We start from the raw sequence: 27,009 nt of genomic DNA, 5'->3' as shown, positions 1-27,009 counted from the left end.
GGTGTTTCCTTCTTTTAGGTTTGGAATTTGATATGTAGGCCTGTAACTTTAATGACAAATTTCTTTTACTCTAGATTTATAAATTTACTACAGATGTACAAGATTTACACTGTCCGATCATATCCCTTCGAGTATTCACTGAAGCATGTTTATAGTATATGATGTACATAAACTGTGACAATAGTAAATGTATAGCTGAAAGGAAAATCTTTATATCAAATAAATATATTAAAAAACATGACAAATGTGTGAAAAAGTCAAATTCCGCTTAAAACACCGAAGAAAACATTCGTAGAGCAGCTGAAAGTTTGTGAGATTGTGAACATGTCTGATTACATTATTGCTACATCATAAATTGTATCTTTGAAATGCATGAAAATTTGTTCTTCTATGACAGAGAAATGTGAATCAAGCATTCATTTTAAATAATAACCTTTAGCTATTGCTACGGTTTAGCTAACGTCTTTTTTAAGAGGACAACCGGAGATGATAACCAGAGGTAACATCAAGTAGCACAAAAAAATAGCAGTTTTAAATAGCAGTAACTGTTGTTTGCATGTTTAAAGCTGGGATGCAGTTCCGGGATTGCTTTGTTTGACAGCGTTAGAGTTCTTTGCCTTCCCATCATCCTCTGCGGTTAGTGTGGCGAGAGCAGGTGAAGGGCTGGAGTGACGCTGGCGCCGCATGAACGGGAACCCACTGGACACACACACAGAAACACACTCATAAGACTTCTCTTGCTTTGCAGACTGATCAATATGGGTTTTATGCATCTTTTACCTTTTCTTGGTTTCCTGTGGTACTATGGCTCTGGCTAATAAGTTCTTGTAGAGGTCGGATTTAAGATAGCGAGGGTACGAATCCTACAAAGAAACACAAATTACATCTAATAAACATCGGCAAGAATATTCAAATCCTTTTGGATGATCCAATCACAAATGACCCGGTTAAATCGACACCTTATCAATAACTAGGAAGTTTTGTTCATTTACAATACCATTCAAAAGTTTATTAGGATTTAAAAAATTATAATAATATTAAAACTTTTATTCAGCAAGGACACATTAAATTGATCAAAAGTGACAGAAAAGACAATTACATTGTCATAAAAATTTCTTTGTCAAATAAATGCTACTATTTTGAACTTTCATCAAAGAAGACTGGAAAAAAAAGTATCACAGTTTTCACACAATTTATATATATATATATATATATTTTTTTTTTTTTCTTACAATCGTTTCAACATTGATCATAAGAAATGTTTTTTTGAGTAGAAAAACAGATTTCTGAAGTATCATGTGACACTGAAGACTGGCATAATGGCACAGATTTTTTTTTTTACTATATTTTTGATTAAATAAATGCAGCCTTGGTGATCATAAGAGACTTCTGACTGTTTTAAAAACATAAAAAAATCTTGCCACCCCCCAAATTTTTAATGATAGTGTAAATTTATGCTCTTATACCAATTTGTCTGAATCTGAAGCCACACTCTTCGGTTTTATTATAGGTTTATTACAGGGACATTTTGCATTTTATCAAACAAATTGAACGTTATACCTTTTTCATAAGGAAGTAAATGTGCATTTGAGCATCATCCAAGACAAAACGGTGAGGGCGCTTGAGTCCTTCCAGGGTTTTTTCCATGGTCTTGCTGTCGATATTCACCCAGCGACTTGCACCAGGAGACAGAAACTGCCTGATAGATTACAATGAAGATCAGTTATAAAGTTCAGCAAAACAATCACATGAATCACGTGAATATGAGACAAACTATTCATATAGCACACAGATTAAATATACAGAGGTTGTTCAGAGATGGCATATGCTTCAGGTCACTATGATCTTTAAAAATCCTTTAAAAAAGTATTTTAAACATTTAATAAACAATTCAATATTGGAATAGTTTTAGCATGTTATTGAATATGGCAATGTTAATTTATTTGGTAATTTAATTTTATTTATTTATTTATCAAAAAAATTGACCCATGTGACTAGTTTTGTGGTCCAGGGTCACATATAATATATATATTTTTGTATATTTTCAATTGTAGTCTTTTAAAAAGGCATCTGAAATAATAAACTATGTGCGATGTAGTGTTGTCAAAAATATAATTTTTCCAATACATATCGATACCGAAATATCAGACACACGATACCAGCAACGCTTAGTTGAGAAAGAAAACACATGTGTAACAGTATAATGGATCTGTGCATCAGGTCTTATATATACAGTAACTGCTGCCAAATTATGAGATAAAATTTTAAACAAAGTTCATGTCAAGCCCTGAATACACTGAAAAAAGATTACAGAAATACTGTCTCAAAATCAATAAAAGAGAAACATTACAATTTAAAATAACTGTTTTCTATTTTAATATATTTTAATGTATATTTTGATACATATAATTAAAGATTTATTTTAGGATTCTTTGATGACTATAAAGTTCAAATATTTATAAAATACATTATAAATGTCTTTAACATTGTAACGTGGATAAGCTGTTGTCGAGGGCATACTTGTAAACCTCGGCCACTTTCTCTGGAATTTTTGAGGTCTCTCCGTGCCGAACGTCCTCACAGGCCTGCCAGAAACACAAGTTCTCCGCTGATAAGAAGAGAGAAGCAGAGGACAAAAGAAGATGATGAGAGAGGAGGGATGAGAAAGGGAACGGGGGAGAGAGAAACATGAAAAGTTGTTACATTATTCATTTCTACAGAGTGTGCAGTGGGATAAAAATGGAATCTATTAAACCTCCAGAAGTACAGACAGGGAGCGACAGTTTTGGGACGCTATTCACAACTGGGTTAAAATAAAACATGTTTATATAAAGAGGGAATCAAAACTAAAAATGAGAAAGAATACCACTGTAATACCAATTTTTGGACCAATACATGGTATTGTTTGATGAAAAAGTATTTTGTAATTTAAGATTTTGCACAATTTTGTCCACTATGGCAGTTTTTCACATTTTTTGTTCCAAAACAAAAATTTTTTTGTTAATATGCATCCAACATTTCTGTAACACAAATTTTTTTTTTAAAGTATTTTATTTAGCAAGTGTGCATAAAAAATGACAGTAAAACATTATTAATATTACAAAAGATTTCTATTTCAAATATTTGGTTTTTAATTTTCTAAGAATCCTGTAAAAAAAAAATTATCACAACAATATTAAGCATCACAACTGTTTTCAATATCGATAATAATAAGAAATGTTTCTTGAGCATTAAATCAGCATATTATAATTATTTCTGAAGGATCATGTGACACTGAAGACTGGAGGAATGATGCTGAAAATTCAGCTTTGCCATCATAGGAATAAAATTACATTTGAAAATATATTCAAATAAAAAACTGTTATTTTAAAATGCAATAATATTTTACAAAATTACTCTTTTTAATATATTTTTGATTTTTAAAAAGGCAGCCTTGATGAGCATAAGAGACTTCTTTCAAAAACACTTCTTACAATCTTACAGACCCCAAACTTTTGAACAGTATGTAAGCACGACTGGCTTTTACACAAAAAGTCAAATATTATAACCCAACATTACATTAAACAAGCCTCTTTAGCTGTGAACAGTTATTAGATGGCATTGTTGGGTTTTATTCTCAATACACCCACCAGATGGCGCCATTTATCAGTAAACCAAATACTGAACTGCAAGTACAAAATATTGATCAAACCGATTATTGGTCAATATTTATTCAGTATATGGTATTCTATATATCCATGTACTATGGTATTAGGATCTGATGCTTTAACTATTCCATGGTACCAACACAGTGCGTGTGTGTGTGTGTGTGTGTGTGTGTGTGTGTGTGTGTGTGTGTGTGTGTGTGTGTGTGTGTGTGTGTGTGTGTGTGTGTGTGTGTGTGTGTGTGTGTGTGAGTGTTTACCGCTGAATTCTTTCTCCAGATAAACAAGGAACTCTTTCCTGCCCATTGGGTCGTTCAGCAGCTCCATGAAGCTAAAGCTCCAGCGCTCCACACGCAGTTTAGTCGGCAGAGCAACTCTGTTTCAGGAAAACAGTTACACAGAGCAATTACTGACATTCAGATATTATTATACTTCAGGAGTTTAAGTAACATTAAAATGGTTATTCGTGTGTTATAGTGACTCACGCTTCAGAGTTCATGTTCCAAAACATAACATCATCTGTGATCCAGGGGTTGCTGGGAAGGCATCCTTGCATTATTGGGTCATGGGGCTGATACTGCTCACAGTACTTCACGTAACTGCACACACACACACACACACACACACACACACACACACACACACACACACACACACACACACACACACACACACACACACACACACACACACACACACACACACACACACACACAGATAAGCCCTCACAAAGGGTTAGTTCTTCCTTTTTAAAAGATACTTTGAGGACAGTCCATTAGCTGTAGTCTGGAGATCGGGGCTATAGCAGAGTGAACACACACACACACACACACACACACACACAAAACACACACACACACAAACACAAACACAAACACACGCACACACACACACACACACACACACACACACACACACACACACACACACACACACACACACACACACACACACACACACACACACACACACACACACACACACACACACAGTACCTCTCAAGGCAAATTGAGGACTTGACACGATTCCTCGCCAGGCTTTTCCTGTTATGTTCAATCTAGAGCCATTTAACATAAAAACACAAAAACAAGTATGATGGGATATACATTTAGTTACAGTCTGTGCTGTATAAGTAAGGGAGATAATGTAGCGTAAATTATTTTAGGGTCGAAGTTTGGCGCGGACGCGGAGCTCTCACTATTTAAAATTATGAATTTCTCTGAATTTACGAATTCTTGGAAACATTTAGGATAATGTAAGCACACAATTAAAAGAAATACATAACACTGTGCAAGTGGTTTTTGGATATTTTGATACAAAATTCTTAGATATTGTACCGTTAAGAAACCTCTTTTGCTCACCAAGGCTGCATTTATTTGATCAAAAATATAGTAAAACAGTAATATTGTGAAATATTATTACAATCTAAAATGACCGTTTTCTATGTTAATATATTTTATTTTTAAATGTAATTTATTCCTGTGATGCAAAGCTGAATTTTCAGCATCATTCCTCCAGTCTTCAGTGTCACATGATCCTTCAGAAATCATTCTAATATGCTGATTTGGTGCACAAGAAACATTTATTATTATTATCTATGTTGAAAACAGTTGTGCTGCTTAATATATTTTTAAGGAAACCGTGATACTGTTTTTTCAAGATTCTTTGATGAATACAAAATTCAAAAGAACAGCATTTATTAGATTTTTTGGTAAAAATGTAAAAGTCTTTACTGTCACTCTTGATCAATTTAATTGAGTCCTTGCTGTATATATTAATTTCTTTAAAAAAATTTACCCAATCTGTATATAATACATACACAATACATACACAATACATACAAATATATGTATATATATAATAATCTATAACATATATATTGTATAATTTGATATAAATAATTTATAAAATATATTTATTTATAAGACAAACACTTGCTATTCCAATTACTTACCTCTTTTCTGTAGAATTCTGCATTCTTTTCTGAAATTGACAAAAGGACAAATATATTAGATTTCCTCAAAAGTTGCTGTTAGATAAACTGAACTAAATCTGCACAGTCACTGAACTATATTTGATCTTGCAATGAAATGAAATGACAGCAGGAAATGAGGCAGTGTTTTAGAGATTACTTACTTGAACAAGGATGCATGATGTAAAAACAGAAATAAAGAGAAACACGCTGTAGATGATGCTTGAACATGAGAGATTCTGCTGTGAATGTTTGTTCATATATGTTTGAAACTTGCTCTCTCTGTGTGTGTGTGTGTGTGTGTGTGTGTGTGTGTGTGTGTGTGTGTGTGTGTGTGTGTGTGTGTGTGTGTGTGTGTGTGTGTGTGTGTGTGTGTGTGTGTGTGTGTGTGTGTGTGTGTGTGTGTGTGTGTGTGTGTGTGTGTGTGTGTGTGTGTGTGTTAATGTGGATGTGGTTAGTTGTGTTGTGATGATCAGTTCACTGACCAGTTGCACTCGTGAGTTCATGGTTCTTCTCTCCGGGCCGTGCTCTATAATGTCCAGCATCCCCGGCTGAAAAACATTATCATAAAGAGATAAACAGAAGATCAGTGAGAAAATAATTATGTGATTTATTATAAAAAATTATGTGATTTATGTGATTTAGACCAAATTCATGTGGCAAATCCTTGATCTATGTATTAAATAAACTCACTGTAAGATATAAATTAGTGTAACAATTTATCAATTTATCAAATTTGACAATTTTATCAATCAATAAATTCCTCTTGAAACAAACTTTGTTGTATTATTTTAATTTAATACTGTGAAGCTGCTTTGATACAATCTGTATTGTGAAAAGCGCTATACAAATAAACTTGACTTGACTTGACTTAACAAAGTAAAAAAAAAAGTACGTTTATTCCTAAGACCTGGAATACATGCTAGCATAAATGTTTTATTATTATTTATTTTCAAATATATTGAAAAAATCAATAAATATAATGTATTTTTAAATTATATATATTATTACTTTTTTAATTGTGTTTTTATGCAAACCTTTTTTTACTTGCAGTTGAAAAAAGTGAAAAGAAAAAAATGTGCAACTACATTTTTTAATTTTTTTTTATTAAACGGCATATAAAAGCTTCCATAGAGGACAGTTACACAAAACTTGATCATTTTATCAATCACAAAAATTTTTAACATTTTTATTTCATAAATTAAGACATGTGCCTCATAGAATAGATGTCAGTCATTGTCCACAGAATTTTTAGCTATAGATAAAAATAAAGTGAGCCTTGTATTTTTCCAGGCTATTAAACTAACCCAAATCACAGTAATGTCTGGCAGGCGGATTTACAACCCCCCCCCCATAATGATTTTTATACTGTACAAACTGTATATTCTATCCCGTTACACTAACCCTACCCCTAAACCCACCCATCACACAAAACTTTCTGCGTTTTTACATTTTCAAAAAAGATCACTTAGTATGATTTATAAGCTGTTTTCCTCATGGGGACCAAAAACTGTCCCCACAGGACAAGGATTTTGGATATTGCCATCTATGCAGGGACATTTTGTCCCCAAAATGTAGGGTTTACCAGGACACACACACACACACACACAAACACACTATAGGAATGAAATGGTCTCTAAATCCATCCCAGATTAAATCATCATCTGGATTCCTCGTTAAAATGTCCTTGTGCAGGAGTGCAAGAGAATCTCTCTCTCACTCTCTCTCTCTCTCTCTCTCTCTCACACACGCACACACACACACTAGTGGCCGGTCTCACACAGACACACATGTACGCTAAAACACACATAGTCACTTAGTAATAGAATATCCTCTTAAGCGCTCTCAGCCAAAAGATGGAATGGAACCATTAGAGATATACCAGCACACACACACACACACACACACACACACACACACACACACACACACACACACACACACACACACGCACACTTCATAGACATAATGATTTTTATACTACAAACGGTTTATTCTATCCCCTTACACTAAACCTACACAGAATATCTTCAGCATTTTTACATAAAAAAAACCCACAAAAAAAACCTTACACAAGTGTCCCCACAAGATCAAAAATCACTGGTATTACTATATTTGTGTATAATGTAGGGATTACCAGGACCACACACACACACAGTCTTTAACACAGTCTTTCCGGTTCACTCTATACTACTATTTCATCCACTTAACACTTAAGCTCATGTTAAGCAATGCACATATCTTTTGCACTCATGTGTGAATGTATTTTGAAGGCACCAATGTGTTCCACTCTATTTCTTCTTTTCTTCTGCTAGTTCCTGCCCTCCCTTTCTCTCGCGCTCTGTCCCCTTCCCCCTTTTTCCTCTGCTTTGCGATGCTTTTAACTGACTGGCTGAATATTTCATAAGCAGAAGCTGGATACAGATATGAAGGCATTTGCCAGACGGGCGCAGATGTTGTCGCTGCTTAAGCATCGTATGCTTGCTGATATGTTTCGAATTTCTGTATTACAATTCTAAAAAGCTTGAATAAAACTTTACTTTTTTTTAAGGATCAAGTAAAGAAATTGAATTTATCCCATAATACTGTATGTGAGATACTTTTCCAAATAAGCAGAATGCTACTTTGTGTTATTTATGTATTTTTATGTTTTTTGTTGTTGTTGTTTTTTACTGTGGTGAGTTTATAGTGTTCAGTACTTACAGGAGATCTGTTCACTAGCCAGTAGGCTTGTTCCTGACACTCCAGCACTATACGATCTGCTTTCCGACGCTGTTTTGATGCCCTGAACACAAGGAAATAAAACATAAGACAAATGCACAGAAGTACAGTAACCATGCAATAACTAAATAATTTTGCTCTGGACAACAACCTTCAGAAAAGCTTTTCTAATCCAAATATTTATTAGGGCATAAAACTTGAAACATTCGAAACTTTAAAACATTGAATCCTATTAATTATTTACATTGCAAATTTTGAAGCAGCTTTGTGCAACAGAGAGAATTTGGATACAGCCACTACATGTTAGGTTTTTGTCTTATAAAAAATTTAATTACCAACCTTTTTAATATTTACTGCACTAGCATTCAAGACTTTCGGCTCATTAAGATTTTTTTTATGTTGTTACAGTAATAGAAGGCTGCCTTTATTTAATTAAAATATAGTAAAAAAAATTAAACTGCGAAATATTATTAGTATTTACAATAGCTGTTTTGTATTTTAATATATTATATTTCTTTGATGGCAAAGCTGAATTTTCAGCATCATTACTCCAGTCTTCAGTGTCACAATCATGATCCTTCAGAAATCACTCTAATATGATGATTTGCTGCTCAAGAAACATTTATTGTTATTATCAATGTTGAAAATGGTTGTGCTGCTTAATGTTGATCACATTAATGCATCCTTGCGGAATTAAAAGTATTAATTTCTTTTAAAAGTAAAGTGAAAAGTTAAAATAGTAGTATAGAGGCCAATTCCAATTGAACTAAATGTGGAATAGAGGGTTAAATGTAATGGGCTGAAGGAAACATAAAGTGTGTGTGTGCTGGAAAAGAAGAGTTACCTGAGCTGCTCTCTTGCCTGCATCACAACAAAGTCCCAGGTGTGGTTGATGCGTTTATGTAAAGCATTATAGCACTCCTAATAAAGACAGAGATTGAGAACTGAACAACAGATCGCTCCATGGATTCATGACTTCATTGCACAGTCTTCTTACTGAAGGGTGTGATTGGCATTTGACCCACATACCTTTTCATACTCAATTAGTTCTCCTTGTTTTCGGATATTCTTCTTGGCCAGGTAGATTGCTAGAACACATACAAATAATAAATATATAAATAATGTATTCACCTTCCGAAGAATATCTCCTTTTGTATTCAATGATATAAAGAAATGCATTTTTGTCATGACAGCTCTCTGAGGCATGGTAATGCTGCTCAAGGCCTTAAACTATCTTTTGCCACACCTGCCAATGGCTGGTGACCTAAAAAAAATTACCGGCCATGAAACTTTTTGAGTAAAAACAGGTAGTAATGACACCAAAATTTCAGATACCAGAGAAAATTCTCAAATCTTTATTCCAATTTTGATACCACAGCTAAAACTACTAGCCTAACCAATACAAATTTTAAACATTATTAAAGATAAGTAAACAGGCAGTAATAAAATAAAAACAAATAATTAAATTACAAGCAAATTACAAATATAACACAGATACAAATGAAATAAACAGTGTTTTTCAGGTAGGTCTAACAGTAGTTTTCAGGTAGTCTACAGAAATGTAATAAAGTAAGCAAATGTAAAATAACTGCATAGTCTTCACTTTATAAATTAAACATCCATATCATTTAATCCATATTAAATATTCAGTCAAGAACAGTGAGTGATTTTTTCTTTGTCCTTTCCTTTGTTGTTTGATTAACATTAAAAAAGAAGGAATATTAGGCTGCTGTCATTTTAAGAGCGAATGCACGGATCCAATATACTGATCCTGTACACATGAATTTACTTTCTCAACTGTTTACGTTCACTTAAGACATAACCGACTATGTTTTTTAGATCCTCTTAATTTTTTGACATAATTTTGTGAATTTGTCGCTCAAGTGCAAGAAGACGTGAAAGAGAGCTCAGTTTACTATCCACGCGGTGTCTGAGACGCGGCTTTCTGGGCGAAATGAGCTCCCTTTCGCTTGTACTTGAATATTTAAATTGTCAAGGCTTATACTTTCGTGACGATGCAACACTGGCTGGTCAACTTTCGAGAGCGTCGTTCATGCTTGTTCATGTTCATGCATTGTTAAAAATCATACAAATTTTACCGGCCAACTGGCGAGTGAGACAATTTCATACACTCGCCAACACTGATTTTTACTTGCATTTGGCGCTTGGTGAGTGTTCATTTTAGGCTGTTGTTATTGCTGTTGCTGCAGAGCAAGTATGAGACTTGCTACTGCCAATAAATACACAACATGCTGCTGTTAGCAAGTAAGACATGCTGCTGCTGTTCACCCGTAGCAGATCTACTGTATAGAGGTGGAGCTGGGGAAGGTGGAGCGTTTCTGAAAGCACGCTGCAAACTGCTACAGCAAATGCTAACCAAGTGTTTGAAAGTTGAGCAGTGAGCTCATTGGCTACTGATACAGCAGGAACCAATCAGTGCACTATAGAGAATGATGTGATTGCAAGAGTTAAGGACAGCCTGAGCCATCTGAAGTTTCATGACAGAACTTTGTATATGGGCTTGGCAGAACATGCAGGTAAGTAAAGGATGACAGACTTTTCATTTTATGTGAATCATGCCTAATGGGAAGGTAGATCTCACCATAGTCCAGTTCTGAAGCGGGCCAGCATGTCGACATCCAGTAGTACGGAGTCTGATAAAGACAGATATTAACTGAGATGTGCTGTTTTTGAATATGGAAGCTTAACAAATGCTGATATAGCATTGGATTTGTGAATCAATATTGTGTAAGTGTGTGTGTGTATATATTTACCTGAAAGCGATATGGTGAATCATCAGCTTTCAGAATAAGGTGTCTAGGCTCTTTTAAAGGGTAAATGTATCCATATTTCACAAAGTGGTGTCCAATGTGCAATGCCTCTAAATAAAAATGTGAAAAAAATTATTCACATACATAATATATACTCACACATCATTCGCACTTTTTTTTTTATGTAACAAAAATGTAAATCAAGAAAATAATTCATAAAAAAAAAAAATACAACAAAAGATGACAACAGATTCATTCAAGCTGGTCATTAACTGTCTGACATGTTCCCAAAACCAGCCTGATCACCTAGTAGCTGCTTTGTCGCTGATCCAAAGACCAGCTTACATTTATGTATTTGACAGATGCTTTTATCCAAAGCAACTTACACTGCATTTAAGCTGTATATATATATATTTTTAGTTCATGCATTATCTGCGATTGAAACCCATCTTCTTAGCATTGCTAGCACCATACTCTACTGTTTGTGCTACAGGAACACAGCTTACATCAGCTAGAATCTAGCTAGTTATTTCCCTAACACCCACAAATGCTTTCTAGGTCAAATATAAACTAAATATTGGTTGAAATTATAGATTTCAATCTAACCGTTGCCCACAGAAGGTGTTCCCTCATTGCAGCGCACAGATCTGCCAAACTCTCTGGAGTCTTGTTTAATGCAGACACAGCTGTGTGCAGCATTACTTGTTTATTAGGGCTTTCAGAGCTGAGCCTGTTCTCTGACTGTGTGACATTTGAGCATTTATTATTAAAAATCTTCCTCACATCTCAGCTCAGATGACATAAAATCTGACTTTAATGTGCCAAAGCAACTTTAATAAGCAATGTAGCTACCCAAGTGTTGTGTGTGCGTGTGTGGGAGTACATTTTAAAATCCCTCTGGAGAGAACATGTTATCCCCAGAGGGGACTCCATATAAACCACACACAGGTAACTGGAAAACTCAAAGAAATACACCACAGCAGATAGCATGGAAATTATTACACACACAGGATATATATATATATATCAGTCAATTGTTTATAGTCAAAGTACATATATATATATACCTTTGACTATAAATAATTGATTGTCTTTGTTGCAATAAGCCCAAAGCTATGCATCAAAGACAAATAATTAAAATATAGTTATATTAATGTCCTACCTTCCTCAGAGATAGAAAACTTCTTAATCAGCCATTCAACAATGTCTGTACCTGTATAAAATTAAAAGAGGTTTGTTGTCAACATAAGCACACACAGATACAAAACATCTATCTATTTTTCTATCTATCTATCTATCTATCTATCTATCTATCTATCTATCTATCTATCTATCTATCTATCTATCTGTCTATCTGTCTGTCTGTCTGTCTGTCTGTCTGTCTGTCTGTCTGTCTTTCTGTCTATCTATCTGACAGCAGAACTGACCAGTAAGCAATAAGCAGCACCAAGCTTATTAATATTAATATTATTAATATATTATTATTACTGTAATATTCAGACAGCAGGAAGTTCCCATTCCTAACTTGGATGGAATAAGCATTTATGTTTTGTTTTTCAATGAACTACTGTTATATAAAGCAGTTATATAAATAGGCTGAACATTTGATGAAGTGACTTTAACTTCTTTGAGTTGCCAAAGAAAGTCATTTGTTCATTATCACGTAGCCCGGTGTCCTCTGAGAGACCGGTGCAGGGGCAAAACATTCACTGTTAGACTAATTAATAGCAAGAAAAATGAGTGCAGAGACCGAAAGCACACACAGGAGTCTAATTTCACTGCGCAAGCTTCTATTGATTCACTGTGCTCATGCGCACTCAAGACTTTCCGAGATATGCATGGATAAATGTACACTATTTCCACAATAATAATGACAAACTATTTTAGTTGTGTCTCCGCTGTCTCTCTAATCGTGCCATAACATGCCACAGGCTGGAAAAATAAGCGGAACAGTCATGTCATGGGATTATCAAGTGAGAGAGAGTGAAGCTTGAAGTTTGATGCAGTCATGGAGAGAGTGACACAGAGAGAGAGAGAGAGAGAGAGAGAGAGAGAGACTCACCAGTCATTGCGTGTGGTATGACAGTAATGAGGAGACGCTGGTTGCGCAACTTGATGCCCATATCAGGGTCCTGCATGGATATGATCATGCGCTCCATCTGTATGTGAATACACAGGAAATATTTGTAATAAAAAATATAGATATTTATCACAACGCATAACTATTTGTGAACTGCACAAAAGCTAAATGGTGATTAAAACGGTAAAAAAAAAAATAAAAAAAAATAAAAATAAAAAAAACATTTTTCCTGTTACAAATGACCGTGTTATTTGTCAACTATTCATGCATTTGATAAAGAGATACATTTCAAGAGGATGCACACCTAAATAAACATTAACTTTATTATTATAGTCAAATATTAAATCAATTTTAATACATTTCCATTATGTAGAATTTCATACAATTATTTTTGGTGATTTAATTCTAAAACAGCGAATAATAATAATAAATCAAATAAATATACTGTATTAGGAGGAATTGGATAACTTGTTTACTTAATTTTTTAAGGAAATGTTGTTATATAAATCGTTATATAAGTAGCAGCTATCCTAAGAAAATCCAAACACAACTATTCAAATGGATACAGAACATTTTCTGTAAACAAACTTTAGTTTAGTCTCTTAGGACTTTCTCACATTTTCATTTATGTGAGGAAAAGTTCCTATAGCCTATACTGTGATGTATAGCTGCGGCATTATGAAGCTCAGGCTCTGCTGAAAGACACTATCTGGATCTAAGACTATACAGTTGAAATAATATACATGAAAATACAGTTTTAGGGTCTTACCTTGGTCAAACAGGGCATTTGCTGTCGCTGCACTCCATCCTGACTGAGTGTGTTGATGGTCATGTTGACTGCTGCTCGGTTGCTCTGGAAGTGAAGTTAAAGAGAACTGTGATGTTGATGCTGGAGAGTCTGGTGTCCCGTCAGAGGAGAGGAGAGGAGAGGCGATCGATGGGGTGGCGCTACACTGAACTGCGTGTGTCATAATCAGGTATTAAATAGCGCCTCCCGGTGGTGATTGATTTAAATTGATAATTAGTAGAAAATCAATGGATACAAAGCAATCTCTTTACAGTTTTTCTCAGTCGCTTTGGTGCATTTTTCACATCACTATTTACATTTGCACAACAGTTAATGCAGTTCTCAAAACAATTAGTACAAACTGCAAAACCTAGTTGATAACCTGCGTGTCACTTGCTCAAAATGGATAGCTCATTCCTCAAAAGCAAGTATTTATGTCAATGAAAGTGTCAGTGTCATCAAGATGAAAAGTCCTGACACCATTGTTTATGAACAAGATAGTCAAATGGCTTTGTCATGTTTTCATTATGACAGTTTACTCTGTAAATGTTTTCCAATGCAAAAAAGTCAGATCTTGGTGACACTACCTGAAAATGCTCAAGACGGCACTATATACTATTTGCACAGCCATCTGAAAAATACAGTAAAGTTACACATTACTGTATTTAGTGAGGTAACTGAGTACAAGACACTGAATATGTATGTTTCACATTTTTACTGCATATGCTCTTTGCAATTCTAATTTGTTCACAGCATTGTGCGAAAGAAAAAATACACCCTTATCCTACAGTAACAAACATAAACTCCCTTTGGGTAGAGCTGTGCACAACTGGAAACAATACTGCAGTACATATTGGAACTGAACATACAACATACATAGTACTGTAATCATTCATGCACATCCAGACGTTCCTCTCTGTCTGGTATAGACTATGGGACATTTTCAGGAAAAAAAAGATTTAAAAAAATGTGTAAAATTTGCTTGACAGATTTTGACAACTAGTTCAACATTTTTGTATGTAATGACTCAAGCAATGAAATGAGGACTATTAGTTTTATATGGAATGACTATTCAGCATTCACAAGTATAGTTAATTTTGACTGACATGACATAAGCTAATGATAATGTTATAAAACAGCAGAGAGTTGTATGAAAGCAATTGATGCATGTCCAAAAGCATTTGCAATTTGTAAGAAGGAATGAGAAACTGCTACTATGATGTGCACGAATGACTAAATGTTGTGGAGGTTGAACTAACTGTTGTGCAAATGTAAATAGTGATGTGAGAAATGCACCAAAGCGACTGAGAAAAACGGTAACGTCCATGGAACCATTTCTTTCCACAAAATGTTCTTTATTGTAGAAAAGGGTTTTTAAGATGGAGAACCAAAAATGGTTCTTCTATGCCATGGCATCACTGCAAAAACTATGGAAGCTGTTTCCTCCACTGAATAAAACATAAAAAAAGACAATTGCTACTTTTTATCTCGCAATGGCGAGTTATAAAGTCAGTATTGCGAGATATAAAGTCCAATTCTAAGGAGGAAAAAGACGAGTTTAACTAGGAGTTTTGCTTATCGCAATTCTGAGGGAAAAAGTCAGAATTGGGAATTTGGGAGATGTAAACTTGCATTGAGTTTGAGTTTATTTTAGGTGCTGTAACCGGTCAGAATATGTTTTAACTGAAAAAAAAGAAGAAGAAAAAAAAGCCTAAAAATACCCATTTTAGGCAAAAAAAAAAAACTTTATTTGTTTTAGCTAGTTATTTCTCACTTTAATTTAGTTTAACTTGATGTACTAAAATAACTAAAACTAAAACTGAAATAAATAATTTATAAAAATCGATATATGATAGGCTACTACAATAACTCTGCCTCAGTAAATATTATTTGAGTAGGCTATATAATGTATATCATAAGTAGGCTATATCATGGCTTCAAATATAATTGCATTAGATAACAAAATATCCAAGCAAGTGGCTTCTGAAAAAAAAAAAAATGAAAAAAAAAAGGATTCACGCTTTTCAGTTCATATACTTCGACTCCAGTACACGGGTGGCGCTGAACACAGCCTCGCTTCTCTTTACTCAGCCGAGTCTACAATGTCCTGTGTGGGGTTCCGTACTAGTTATTTTGTGATGAACAACTTTCACATTGTGAGTTATGGGAGATATGCATTTGCTGATTGAGAGAAGCTAATGTTACGAGTCTAATTATTAACTCAGGTAAGGGTGTTTTAACTATGAATATCTGTGTAGTTTGAACTAAGGAAACATTCAAAATGTAAAGCAACCGGCGATGCAGCAGCTATTATATATAGCGCTGTGTAAACAGCATCGCTTTGGACAATGTGTTTTGCCATAGAGAATAATCTCTTATTGTTGGTGATGTGTCATGTTTGTACTGAATAACAGTTTCCTATTATCCTATTTATGGTTGAATAAGAGCTATTGTAATACGATTTAATTACTTGTGTTTTTTACAGATAGGTTAGATTCAGAACTGCTCTATTTCACTATGTTGATCATGACACGCTTTAATAGTATGATATCTGTACAATAATAATAATAAAATATGGTACTTTTATACATGTGATATCATGTATACCTTGGTTTTCTCTAGTATTATCCAAAAAACATGATAAATGTCCAACATCCATAGTATATTACCATAATGCATGTCCAAAAGTATTAAAGTCATCATGAAATCAAAATGGACAATTATTATTAAAAAAATTTTTTTTATATTAAAATAAGAATGATAATTGTTTTTCTAAACTAATGTGCCCTCATAATCTTCTATCAAAATAACTTTCCCACCCTCTTGCAATGACATCTCTTCTCTGATGACGTGTTTACTGGCATGAGGGCGGGGCAACCTGTCACTCACATGACATCACAGCAATAGCAAACCACAACCATACAATCAATTCCCCATGGACAAAATCAAGTCCCACCCTACATTTTTTCTCAAACTTTTTCTCAGAATTTGAGAAAACTCAGTAATAAGTCACATTAGGGAAGAAAAGACTATTGCAACTTCCGTTTCATTCAGACTTGTCTTTAACATGACGCATGTTCAAAATTCATGCTATTACCTTCATGTCTAGAAATAATGCATACAATGATATATTTTGGTTCATTATGTGTTACTTACTTATTGATGTCTTTCATATGTCTCATTTATGAATTATTTTTGAATGAATGGTGTAGTTTCTCTTCCACAGCAGAGATGAGTGATATTCGGCATGCATTGCTGCGGCGTGATCCGCTGAGCGCAGCTAAAGAGGTTCTGTATCATCTGGACATCTCTCTGGGCAGCGCTCTGCAGAGCTCCTCGGGCCCCACGCCTGGATTAGAGAAGAGCACGGTGGACCTCGTGGAGGAGTTCATCTTTCACGTCCCTAAAGACAGGAACAGCCAGCCTAAGGTGAGGAACGGGAGCGTCATCAAGTCTTTTGACTAGGAGTAAACCATGCTAAATATGGCGGTCAGATGCATATGAGTGAACTTTGAATGAAAATGGATTGTGTGTTGTGTTTGACACAGAGGATGAGCTGCGTTCAAGAACTGCAACTGCTGGAGATCATGTGCAGTTACTTCCAGGAGCAGAGCAAAGACTCAGTCCGACAGATCATTTTCTCCACCCTCTTCAGTCTCCAAGGCAACAAGGCTGACGAAAGCCGCATGGCCATGCTCGGGAAGCTGGTTTCCATGGCGATAGCCGTGTGTCGGGTGCCCATACTGGAGTGTGCATCCACCTGGCTACAGGTGTGTGGTGTGAAAGTAGAGCATTCACTTTGATTTTGTGTCTTTGTGCCTCGAGTTCAATGTTTTATGATTCATGATTTCTCTGGAGCATGTTAACTGAAATGAATGGATAATTTGGTCAGGATGCATTCACGAAACATATCAAGAACAGTGGGTCTCCATTCACTAATAATTGCGTGGATTATTTGTATTTATATCATACGCACATGAGAAATTCTCACGAAAAATGAGGAAAAGGAAAGGGTTTGTGGAAAGCCCTTGAATGGACATGGTTTGGGAGTGCAAATTTCTAACTTCAGGCATGCGGCCTCTCATGTAGAATACTCCAAATTCATTAACGTAAGAACGATATTAAAGGGATAGTTCACCCAAAAATGGTGATCATTTACTCACCCTTATGTCGTTCCAAACCTATAACACTTTCTTTCAGTTTTGGAACACAAATGAAGATCTTTTTTTCTTTATAACAATTTTTATTATACAGACAAAAAAATAAAAAGAGAGCGTACATTAAAGAGACAAGCATAAAAGAGAAAACATTGTCTGCACTTTTATCTTTACACATTCCTTTCCAACATGTAACTAAATGAGGAAAGAAAAAAGAAAAAGAACCACAGCAACAACAGAGTAACCACCACCCCAAACCCCTCCCCCCACCCACCCAAGAGGATTAGAAAATATCTACAAAGTCTCTACAAGCCATTATACTTAAAAAAAAAAAAAAAAATACAAATATTTAAAAAAACGTGATTGTATGTTATCAATTGTATGAAAAACATACCTAGATAAAAAAAAATACTTAATTGAGAATAGTATGAAAATATGCATACGCATATATGCATAAAAACATATACGTACACATACGCCCGTTTACGAGGAGAGAGAAGAAAATAAAAAAGAAGAGAAAAAAAGAGAAAAAAAACTTGCACACCCATGATATCTTAAGTCAGAATCTAGTGAGGATACAGAGTCGTAAAGATTTAAAATAGGGTTCCATGTTTTATAAAATTTATCAGTTGAGCCCCGAATCGAATATTTCAATTTTTCAACTGAAAGGAATGACATCAGATCCTTTAACCAAGAGGTAGTTGGAGGGGGGGTTGGACACTTCCAATGCAACAAGATGCACCTTCTAGCTATAAGAGAAGCAAAAGCAATAACCTCTGCTTTCTGTCTCATGTCATGATGGATGACGAATGAGACACACCAAAAATGGCGACTAGAGGACATGGAGATAGAGAAATGTGCAGAGCCCTAGACATGAAGTAAAAAAAACGAAACAGTTTTGGGCAGCTAAAGAATGTATGGGTGTGATCGGCAGGAGAAAAGGAGCATCTGATACAGGAGTCCTCTGTTTCTGGAAACAGTTTATGAAGTTTAGCTTTGGTAAGATGAATTCTATGAAAGACTTTTAGCTGAATGAGACTTAGTCGAGCACATACAGAAGTAGAGTTAACTCTAGCATGGGCCTCAGACCATAGCTCTTCCGATAACTTGATTTGCAGCTCATTTTCCCAAGTCATCTTTAGGCAGGAGAGAGAGGACGTTCTAGATGAATGAAGATCTTTTTAATGAAATCTGAGAGCTTTCTGTCCCCCCATTGACAGCTACGCAACTACCACTTTGACGCTTCAAAAAGTTCATAAAGAGATCGTAAAACTAATCCATATGAATTGAGTGGTTTAATCCAAATTTTCTGAAGAGGCGCGATCAATTTTTATGATGAACAGATTGCATTTTTTTGTAAAAGAAAATCACTATAATCACTGGCTTCCGTTAACGTCCGTTCGCGAGTTTAGTTCCGGAGTTTCTTAGTTTCTTATTTTTTGGATTTTGGGTAAAATATGACCTGGACAACATTTCAAGCATTCATTATGTATGTGTGTGTGTTTTTTTTATTTTAGCGCACCCACTCTGCGTGGTGTGTACGTTTGGCTCAGGTGCTGATGGATGATTACTGCACACTGGTGCCGTGTGCCATCTCTACCCTGCAGAACATCTGTTCAGCCAGCCCTCGCTTTTGCTGCCAGCTCATCACTGCAGTAACGGCGCTCTATGACTTCTCCTCAGGTACCAGGTTTCCTTTTTGTCACTACAACTTTTTTTTTCTCTGTCTACTTCATAAACTTATATAATTTAAAATCCAAAATAATATTATCGTAAAATTTTAATATAATTCTATAAAATAATTTCCTTAAAAATAAGCAATATTTAAATATTTTATATAATATACCCCCCCCCCCCCCCCCACTTGTAGATGAGTTGACTCCGCCCCCTGCACTCTTGGAGATGCTGGTTGGTTGGATCACGGAGGATCCCAGACTTCTGCTCCTCACCTTCATCAACACACCCCTCAATTCCAGCCTGCCGTTGGGTTGCCTCGAGATCACGCCTCTTCTGGGTCTGCTCCGCTGGTGTGTGAAAGCTCCATTGGCCTATCAGAGAGGCCGGAAGTTGGCTTTGACCAATGGCCATGGAGAAAGTGAAAAAGGAACAGCATACGAAGAGCTGTACTCTAAACTGCACCTCAGTGTTCTTCAAGTCTTTCTCATGCTGCAGGTGATGTATCTCTTCAACTAGTACAATATTGTGAGGCTTTGAGGATTCCATTCAGTATTAGAATTCATAACGTATTTTTATTTTAACTCCTGCAGGTCCATCTGTCAGAACAGAATTTGATTGGCCGGCTAGCTGTGCTTCCTGTGGAGTCTGTTGCCACGCTAGTAGAGGAAGTCAGCCGACTCTGTGAGAAGCTCACGCCCCTTTCTGCTGCCAATCATATCCAGCTGGCTCTGGATAGGCTGGCACAAGCTCTTCAGGTCGCCATGGCAACAGGAGCCCTTCTGTGTGCTAGAGGTAAGTGATGTTTACTTCACAATGGCCTGTTTGGGTTTTGATCTTATAAGAGCACCATTTCAGTGATGTCATTTCCTGTCATGTAATTTATTCCTCAGAGGATCTACGGACTTTGTGCTCCAGACTTCCTCACAACAAGTAAGTCACTGATCACATTTGGGGAGACGTTCAGTATTCAATTACGGAATTCAATAAATGTGCCTCTCAGATGGCATAGTAAAAAAATGGCATAAACATTATGGTTGCATGAAAAAAGTTTGGATATATAAACACACACACACACCAGTACATTTAAAAAAAAATTTTTTGAATAAAGTCTTGCTGGCCAAGGCTTGATTTATTTGATAAAAACTACAGTAAAAACAGCAATGTTGTGAATATTATTAAAAATCAAAATAATAACTTTTTGATTTAATATATTTGAAAATTCAAATATTTATATTTAAATGTAATTTATAATATAATTTTCATATAATTATATAATTATTATATTAATAATACACCACATATTTCAATAAAATATATTATATTTTTCAAATTAAATATATTTATATTTTACTATAATAATTTATAATATATTATATTTAATTCCAGTAATATTCCAGTAACGTTTCTTATTATTACCACAACAGAAAACTGCTTGTGCGTCTAAATATTTATTTAAAATATTTGTAACAATATAAAAGTGTTGGTACTTTTGATCAATTTAACGCATCCTTGCTAAATAAAAGCATTAATTTCTCTATCTCAAATTTTTTTTTATTCTGCTGACCGCAAACTTTTGAATGGTGGTGTACCTATATCATTTTTTTTTTATTAAAGGTGCATTGTGTAATATTTAGGAGGATCTGTTGACAGAAATGCAATATCATATACATGACTATGTTTTCAGTGGTGTATAAAGACCTTTAATAATGAACCGTTATGTTTTTATTACCTTAGAATGAGCCACTTCTATCTATATAGACCGCGGGTCCCCTTACATTGAAATAGTCATTTTACGCCAACATGTTTCTACAGTAGCCCTAAACGGACAAACTACTACAGAGCGCGTTTCGTCACTATGTTGTTCTTCGTGCAAAGAAGCTAGCTCAGCGAATAAAACACTGACACAATGATGAACAAGTAGCAATAACATCGTTTTACTGAATAATTAAGTAAACATAATTTCTTAATTAATCTTTGTAAAGAAACCTCATTGCTTAACTGGCTACTCTCTGCTGTCTCAGACCATGACATATTTTCCTATCCCGTCAGCCACCGTAACTTCTGTTGATTGCAATTCAGAACCTCACCACTAGATGCCGCTAAAGATTACACAGTGCACATATGATGATACATATCTGTACAGCCACACTTATCTCCATCAACCATTCAAAAAAGCATCTCTCAATCACTAACAAAAAGATTGTTCATTTGTGAGCAGTGTGTAGTAACTGTTCGTTTGTGTTGTAGTCTGTTACAGCTTGTGATGTCCGGTCCAGTGGTGCAGCCTCCACCTCACAGCGGAGCCTTCCAGCCCAACATGTACCCACACATTCACTCGGGTCGACCCTCCCCGCTTTCTCCCCACAGCCCACACCAGTCCACCCTCCCCTCACAGCACAGCCCACACCCCGTACTCTCAGCGCACCCCACGCATCCAGCGCTCTCCCCACATCGCCCAATAACAGCCCACGCCACACACCCGTCTCTCTCCCCACACGCCTTTCATCCTGCTGCCATGGCCTTCCCGTACCGGCCCATCCGTTAACCAGGACTTTTGGACTACTCTGCTTTCTCTTGAGATCTTGTTGTTTTATATTGGATCATCTTGAAAACTCTCTTGAAATGTTCTTGTAGTCACATGGTTGGCTTGACCATGTTGTATGATCTTGCGTATCATATATTGGATTTCAGGTTTCATATTGACTTTAAAAAGCGCTTGTACAGATTGATTTAAATGAGAAGTGTTATTCCACCATCAAACCAACAAATATATTTTTGGAAAAGTGTCATTTGTGGTTATTTAAGTTGCATATTAAACCCATTTTATACTTAAAATTCCATTATTGGTTTTAAAAAGCAATTAGTAACAAATTACATTTAAAAAAAATAAAAAATAGTTTAGTAAATACTTTTATTCTTCAAACTAAACTGCATGCGAGTAGGTTATTACAGACATTGAGTGACATTTTTTCAATTGCTAATAAACAATTAGAACATCTTTCTTCTGTTTTACCTCTTTTATGTGTTTAGCTCAGAATATTTACAGTATCCTTGCTTATGATTTTGAACTCATTCATGTAAAGTATACATCGTGTCCTTTACTTGCACAATGCAACAACTATCATATCAATCGGAATATATTTGTGTAGCAGATTTTTTCCACAGAATTAAGCCATTTTAAGCAGTAAAGATACGCTGTTGCATTCACTTATTTCACTTCAGTAGTCAGGAAGTTAATTAAATCAGTTTAATTTGAGCAAACTAGATTAATAGAGCCTTAGACCTGATTTCTTCTAATTCCCTCTAAATTGTTGCACCTTCACCACTAATTTTAGTTAGTCCAGCCCACACCTGTCATTATTAATCACATTTGCTTCTGAAATAAAAAAAAATAAAAACCATTAATCCTTACCACAACATGTAACATATTTGAATGAAACCAACCCGTACTTCTGGTCTTGCCGAATGATATCTGTGTTTTCATTTGGACCAGTATGTGTATTAATTATAAGTTTATGGTATATAATGTCCAGTATTAACATGATTTAAGGCAGGCACAGACGTACAGATGTTCAGACGTAACACTAGCACCAATCAGCTTTGAAAATAATGTATCAGATTACATATAAAATAAACACATGCACAGGTTTATCCAGTACCTGTCATTATGTACAATCTTTTAAGTACACAAAGACAATAATGGCTTGGACTTGTCAAGTGAGACTTCCGTTCAAAGCTTCACAGTTCTCGGACGTTGTAGTCTTCATTCTGGATGGCAGAGGTCATGTTTAGGGTCTCATCTGAGGAAGAGCTCCTTGCAGATCCGCTGTGTGTCCTCGGGCGACTTGACCTCATGACCGATCGTCCTGGGGTCTGCAAAGATTTCATAATCGTTTCCTCCCTGTTTGGGAAAAAATAACATTACAAAACTGCTGACTTCAAGCAAGTCTGGGACTTATTTGCATACATACTGTGTGTGCATGAATACTGGAATAATGCACTCACAGGCATTGTTTTGTCTCCAAAGAAATGGATGCTCTGGTATGAGTCTTTCTCTACAATTCCCAGACAGTAGCGCTTATCCCAGCCCTCTGGAAACACATCAAAGCTGATCTGCCCGCCTGCAGAAAAACAAAAACAAAACATACATTATGTATCTACTTTATATATAATACACAAACATATTATTGGCTAGACAACCACATATACACAGTTACTTACCAATGGAGAAAGCTAGTCCTTTCCCAGCAAACTCTTCTTTTAAAACGGAGACAAACTTTTCTCTGATTTTCTCCTTCTGCATAAAGAAAAAGTAAAAAAGGTCAATCAACCTTTAATGACATCTTTTAAAAACATAATGGCATGTGTTGACAAATGCTTAAAAAAATTACCTTATCAAGTTCAAAGAATTCGATTCTTTCCTGTTGGCTACAGCTTCGACCAATTGGGGAGATGTTCAACATTCCATTACGGAATTCAATAAATGTGCCTCTGAGAAGACAGTAAAAATACCATAACATTATGGTCGCACGAAAACTGTATACACACAAAAATGTATCATGATCTCAGTTATAAATAGCTTTAAATACAGTTAATTACAGTTTAATGCCGTTAATGGTGTTAAAAAATAAATACTGTCTAAAAGAAAATTTTAATGAACTTTAATATTGAGAATAAATATTGACAAACTTAAACTTATAAAATAATGCAGTAAAAAAAATGCTTTTCCCCATGCAACTTTTAACCTTACCTCTTCTTGGGTAGTTTTAACTTTGAAAGGTAATTGAGGCAGAAATTGATAAATTCCTGTAAAATGTCTTCTCCCATGTATGCTTGAATACTCTGATTAAACAGAAAAAGAAAAGAAAAAATATCACAATGGAAAAGCCCCTTGTATCATTCGCTGGACAGTATGTGAGAGTTTGTGAGCTTATTAAACAGTAAACAGAGAATCAAAACTACCTGAACAGAGTGCATCTTCCCAAACCTGTATGCTACCAAACCATTCTCAGCAAACACATAATCCACTCTATCAATCACTGTAAAACATGAAACATTTGATTTACTCCTGAGAAAACATGCACACTATAAATGAACTGAATGTTTTTGCTTATATACTTGCATTTGTATTTTAAATATTTGTTATACACACCATCATCACCCAACTGCTCTTTGATTTTGTCCAAATCTGATCCTCCAACGACCCCGACTCTCACGCGCTGTTTCAGTTCACTCAAGAACTGATGCATGTCAGGAGTTGCTTTCTAAAGACAAAAACATACACAGGCAAAGAGGTTACTAATCCATTACATTAAGCACAAAGTTATAAAATGGTTTTAATGTTTAAATTTAGCTGAAAATCCATTAAATAGTCTCTTATATATTTTAAATAGGCCTAGTGCTGGATGGATCACAGTATTTCTTTCACGGTACATATATTTTTTTCATGACTGAACCTTTATATAAGTTTATAAAGGCTTATTTTACTGTCAGGAGTACATAGAATACAAAAACATTGTAATGCCAAATACAAATTTACTTTCAATAATGGAGGAAATCAAATCAATTTATAAAACTCAATTTAGTTAACCTTTTAAATGTAATCAAATGAAAATGTACTATTTAAATTAAAACAAAAACTTGTTTGATATTCTAAAAAAAAAAAAAAAAATGTAATACCTACTTTGAGAAGCACATTCTACTGTGCAATACTAATATATTTCTTTCATCACGGATACCTATTTTTACTTTAATATTTTTTCGACATATTAAATACAAGGTAAAGCAGAACTATTCTTCTTGAATGAGTGTCAAATTACTCAATATACTTTAACAACAATCAAATTTCAGCATCAATATTTAAAACAGAAGCACTTATTCTTTTGGATTGAAATGCATGCAAAACTTGCAATCTTTAATTTCCTCAGCAAACTTCCAAATCAAATGTGCCTCAAGATGACTTTTCTTATCTAAAAATATATTTATTTTAATTCACTTCCTCAAAAACTATTTTCCCCCTTCTTCGATGAACCAGGCTTCCTGATGTCTTGGAAAACCTGGATATATGAATCTCTAGACCTGGACAAATCATGTAAATTAGCCTATCTTTTCACATTTTTATACATTTTTGTTTAGTTATGCCGAGCTCTAAAATATTTTAGCGGTTGAAAATGTTAAAAACATTTTTAAATCCTTAATTCTTATCCAGAATAGCACGAAAAACAGGAAAAGTCAGGTGGCCTTTTAATATTGTTGTGGACAATGGGCCTTGAGGTCAAAAAAAGGTTGCAAACCATTGATTTAAATTGTTGTATTGTAAAACATGTAATTGACAGAACCATGATGTGTTTAAAAGATTAGACCATAATAACTTATATGACGTCCAATGTTTATATGTAAATTCTCCTCACCCCACAAGCAGACTAAAAGTAGTACATGGAGAATGAATGTTACCTTTAATAGACAGCTATGACATGTTTAGTATCATACTGTAACTGTACACATATTGTCTATTTAGTATATTGTGTATGTGTATATATTTGTATTGTCTGTGTCATGTCTCTGTCATTCTGTCTGTGCTGTGGAAGCTTCTGTCACCAAGACAAATTCCTCGCATGTGTAAACATAATTGGCAATAAATCTCATTCTCATTCTGATTCTATGACTGTTATCAAGGATGTGCCAAGACAGAAAGAAGATTACATTATTTTGTATTACCTCCACAAAACTGCATTCACAATACATATTTGACTTTGTAAAATCATTTGCACAGATCATCATTCAGTTTCATCCATTTACTTCCGTCACTGTCATTTTAAAGATAGTTTTCAGTTATTCAATAAATGATAGTAAATCATTCTTCATACCGCTCAGATCCATGTCTCATGAGATTAACTAGATAAGTTAAAAGATTAACTAGTTAAAAAGAGAAGCTAAGTATCCGCTTTAGTCACTCACCTGGCGAGCTGCTGTTAAAGTCCCGTCTACATCAAACAGACACAGTATTGTCGGGTCCTCCACGTTCGAACTGGCCATTGTAAGATTTGTAAACTTTATAAATCAGTTTTCGATCCGTATGAAGTTTTGCAAAGACTCAAACCGCCAGTATGAGAGTCATTCAGTCATTCAGTGCAACGTCACAACTTCCGTGTTGAGCATTGCGTCAAAGGCCACGTGCTCATGGACCTACAGCTATCTAAA

The 27,009-nt window shown here is 35.1% G+C and overlaps 4 protein-coding genes across 6 annotated transcripts in view; 2 read left to right on the top strand and 2 right to left on the bottom strand.

The window, feature by feature from the left end:
* Window positions 1-27,009, top strand: part of mad1l1 (mitotic arrest deficient 1 like 1) — a 144,142-nt gene that overhangs the window by 53,376 nt on the left and 63,757 nt on the right. The window lies entirely within an intron of this gene.
* Window positions 7-14,088, bottom strand: rgs11 (regulator of G protein signaling 11). The gene is made up of 17 exons (XM_082163660.1): window positions 13,958-14,088; window positions 13,171-13,267; window positions 12,271-12,321; window positions 11,112-11,218; window positions 10,940-10,991; window positions 9,367-9,425; window positions 9,182-9,258; window positions 8,320-8,401; window positions 6,102-6,167; window positions 5,599-5,622; window positions 4,640-4,701; window positions 4,130-4,243; window positions 3,905-4,020; window positions 2,521-2,608; window positions 1,561-1,699; window positions 781-863; window positions 7-699 (listed from the first exon to the last, which is right to left on the bottom strand). Exons 1-17 carry the CDS (start codon window positions 14,018-14,020, stop codon window positions 561-563), a joined length of 1,419 nt encoding a protein of 472 aa, XP_082019786.1. The 5' UTR covers window positions 14,021-14,088; the 3' UTR covers window positions 7-560.
* ints15 (integrator complex subunit 15) lies at window positions 16,073-22,809 on the top strand. 3 transcript variants are annotated; one of them, XM_082163657.1, is made up of 8 exons: window positions 16,073-16,200; window positions 17,202-17,404; window positions 17,524-17,745; window positions 19,650-19,815; window positions 20,003-20,304; window positions 20,400-20,601; window positions 20,700-20,739; window positions 22,057-22,809. In XM_082163657.1, the coding sequence occupies exons 2-8, from the start codon at window positions 17,207-17,209 to the stop codon at window positions 22,352-22,354; spliced, it is 1,428 nt and encodes a 475-aa protein (XP_082019783.1). In that variant the 5' UTR covers window positions 16,073-16,200; window positions 17,202-17,206; the 3' UTR covers window positions 22,355-22,809. The 3 variants fall into 3 exon arrangements, with proteins under 3 accessions (XP_082019783.1, XP_082019784.1, XP_082019785.1); XM_082163658.1 differs by having other exon boundaries at window positions 16,079-16,200; window positions 17,188-17,404; XM_082163659.1 differs by having other exon boundaries at window positions 16,085-16,200; window positions 17,205-17,404.
* On the bottom strand, window positions 22,707-26,965 carry pmm2 (phosphomannomutase 2). Its single transcript, XM_082163678.1, has 8 exons — window positions 26,767-26,965; window positions 24,962-25,073; window positions 24,772-24,848; window positions 24,560-24,651; window positions 24,201-24,300; window positions 24,031-24,106; window positions 23,815-23,930; window positions 22,707-23,710 (listed from the first exon to the last, which is right to left on the bottom strand). Exons 1-8 carry the CDS (start codon window positions 26,842-26,844, stop codon window positions 23,606-23,608), a joined length of 756 nt encoding a protein of 251 aa, XP_082019804.1. The 5' UTR covers window positions 26,845-26,965; the 3' UTR covers window positions 22,707-23,605.

Source organism: Leuciscus leuciscus, assembly GCF_965113295.1.
Source record: "Leuciscus leuciscus genome assembly, chromosome: 3".
In the NCBI taxonomy this organism is placed as follows: Eukaryota; Metazoa; Chordata; class Actinopteri; order Cypriniformes; family Leuciscidae; genus Leuciscus; species Leuciscus leuciscus.
Note: the sequence above shows the minus strand (reverse complement) of the source record. Positions and strands in the feature narration are given on the sequence as shown.

What these genes read in the sequence shown, in the direction of transcription:
- pmm2 (XM_082163678.1), bottom strand. Translation starts at nt 26,844, where the DNA reads ATGGCCAGTTCGAACGTGGAGGACCCGACAATACTGTGTCTGTTTGAT. An exon ending in CTTTAACAGCAGCTCGCCAG is followed by an intron (nt 25,074 to 26,766) that starts GTGAGTGACTAA and finishes TTTTGTCTTTAG; the next exon opens with AAAGCAACTCCTGACATGCA. An exon ending in TTGGAGACAAAACAATGCCT is followed by an intron (nt 23,711 to 23,814) that starts GTGAGTGCATTA and finishes TTTCCCAAACAG; the next exon opens with GGAGGAAACGATTATGAAAT.
- ints15 (XM_082163657.1), top strand. Translation starts at nt 17,207, where the DNA reads ATGAGTGATATTCGGCATGCATTGCTGCGGCGTGATCCGCTGAGCGCA. An exon ending in ACAGGAACAGCCAGCCTAAG is followed by an intron (nt 17,405 to 17,523) that starts GTGAGGAACGGG and finishes TGTTTGACACAG; the next exon opens with AGGATGAGCTGCGTTCAAGA. An exon ending in TCCAGACTTCCTCACAACAA is followed by an intron (nt 20,740 to 22,056) that starts GTAAGTCACTGA and finishes TTTGTGTTGTAG; the next exon opens with TCTGTTACAGCTTGTGATGT.
- rgs11 (XM_082163660.1), bottom strand. Translation starts at nt 14,020, where the DNA reads ATGACCATCAACACACTCAGTCAGGATGGAGTGCAGCGACAGCAAATG. An exon ending in CAGAATTCTACAGAAAAGAG is followed by an intron (nt 4,702 to 5,598) that starts GTAAGTAATTGG and finishes AAATGGCTCTAG; the next exon opens with ATTGAACATAACAGGAAAAG. An exon ending in AAAGTGGCCGAGGTTTACAA is followed by an intron (nt 1,700 to 2,520) that starts GTATGCCCTCGA and finishes GTAATCTATCAG; the next exon opens with GCAGTTTCTGTCTCCTGGTG.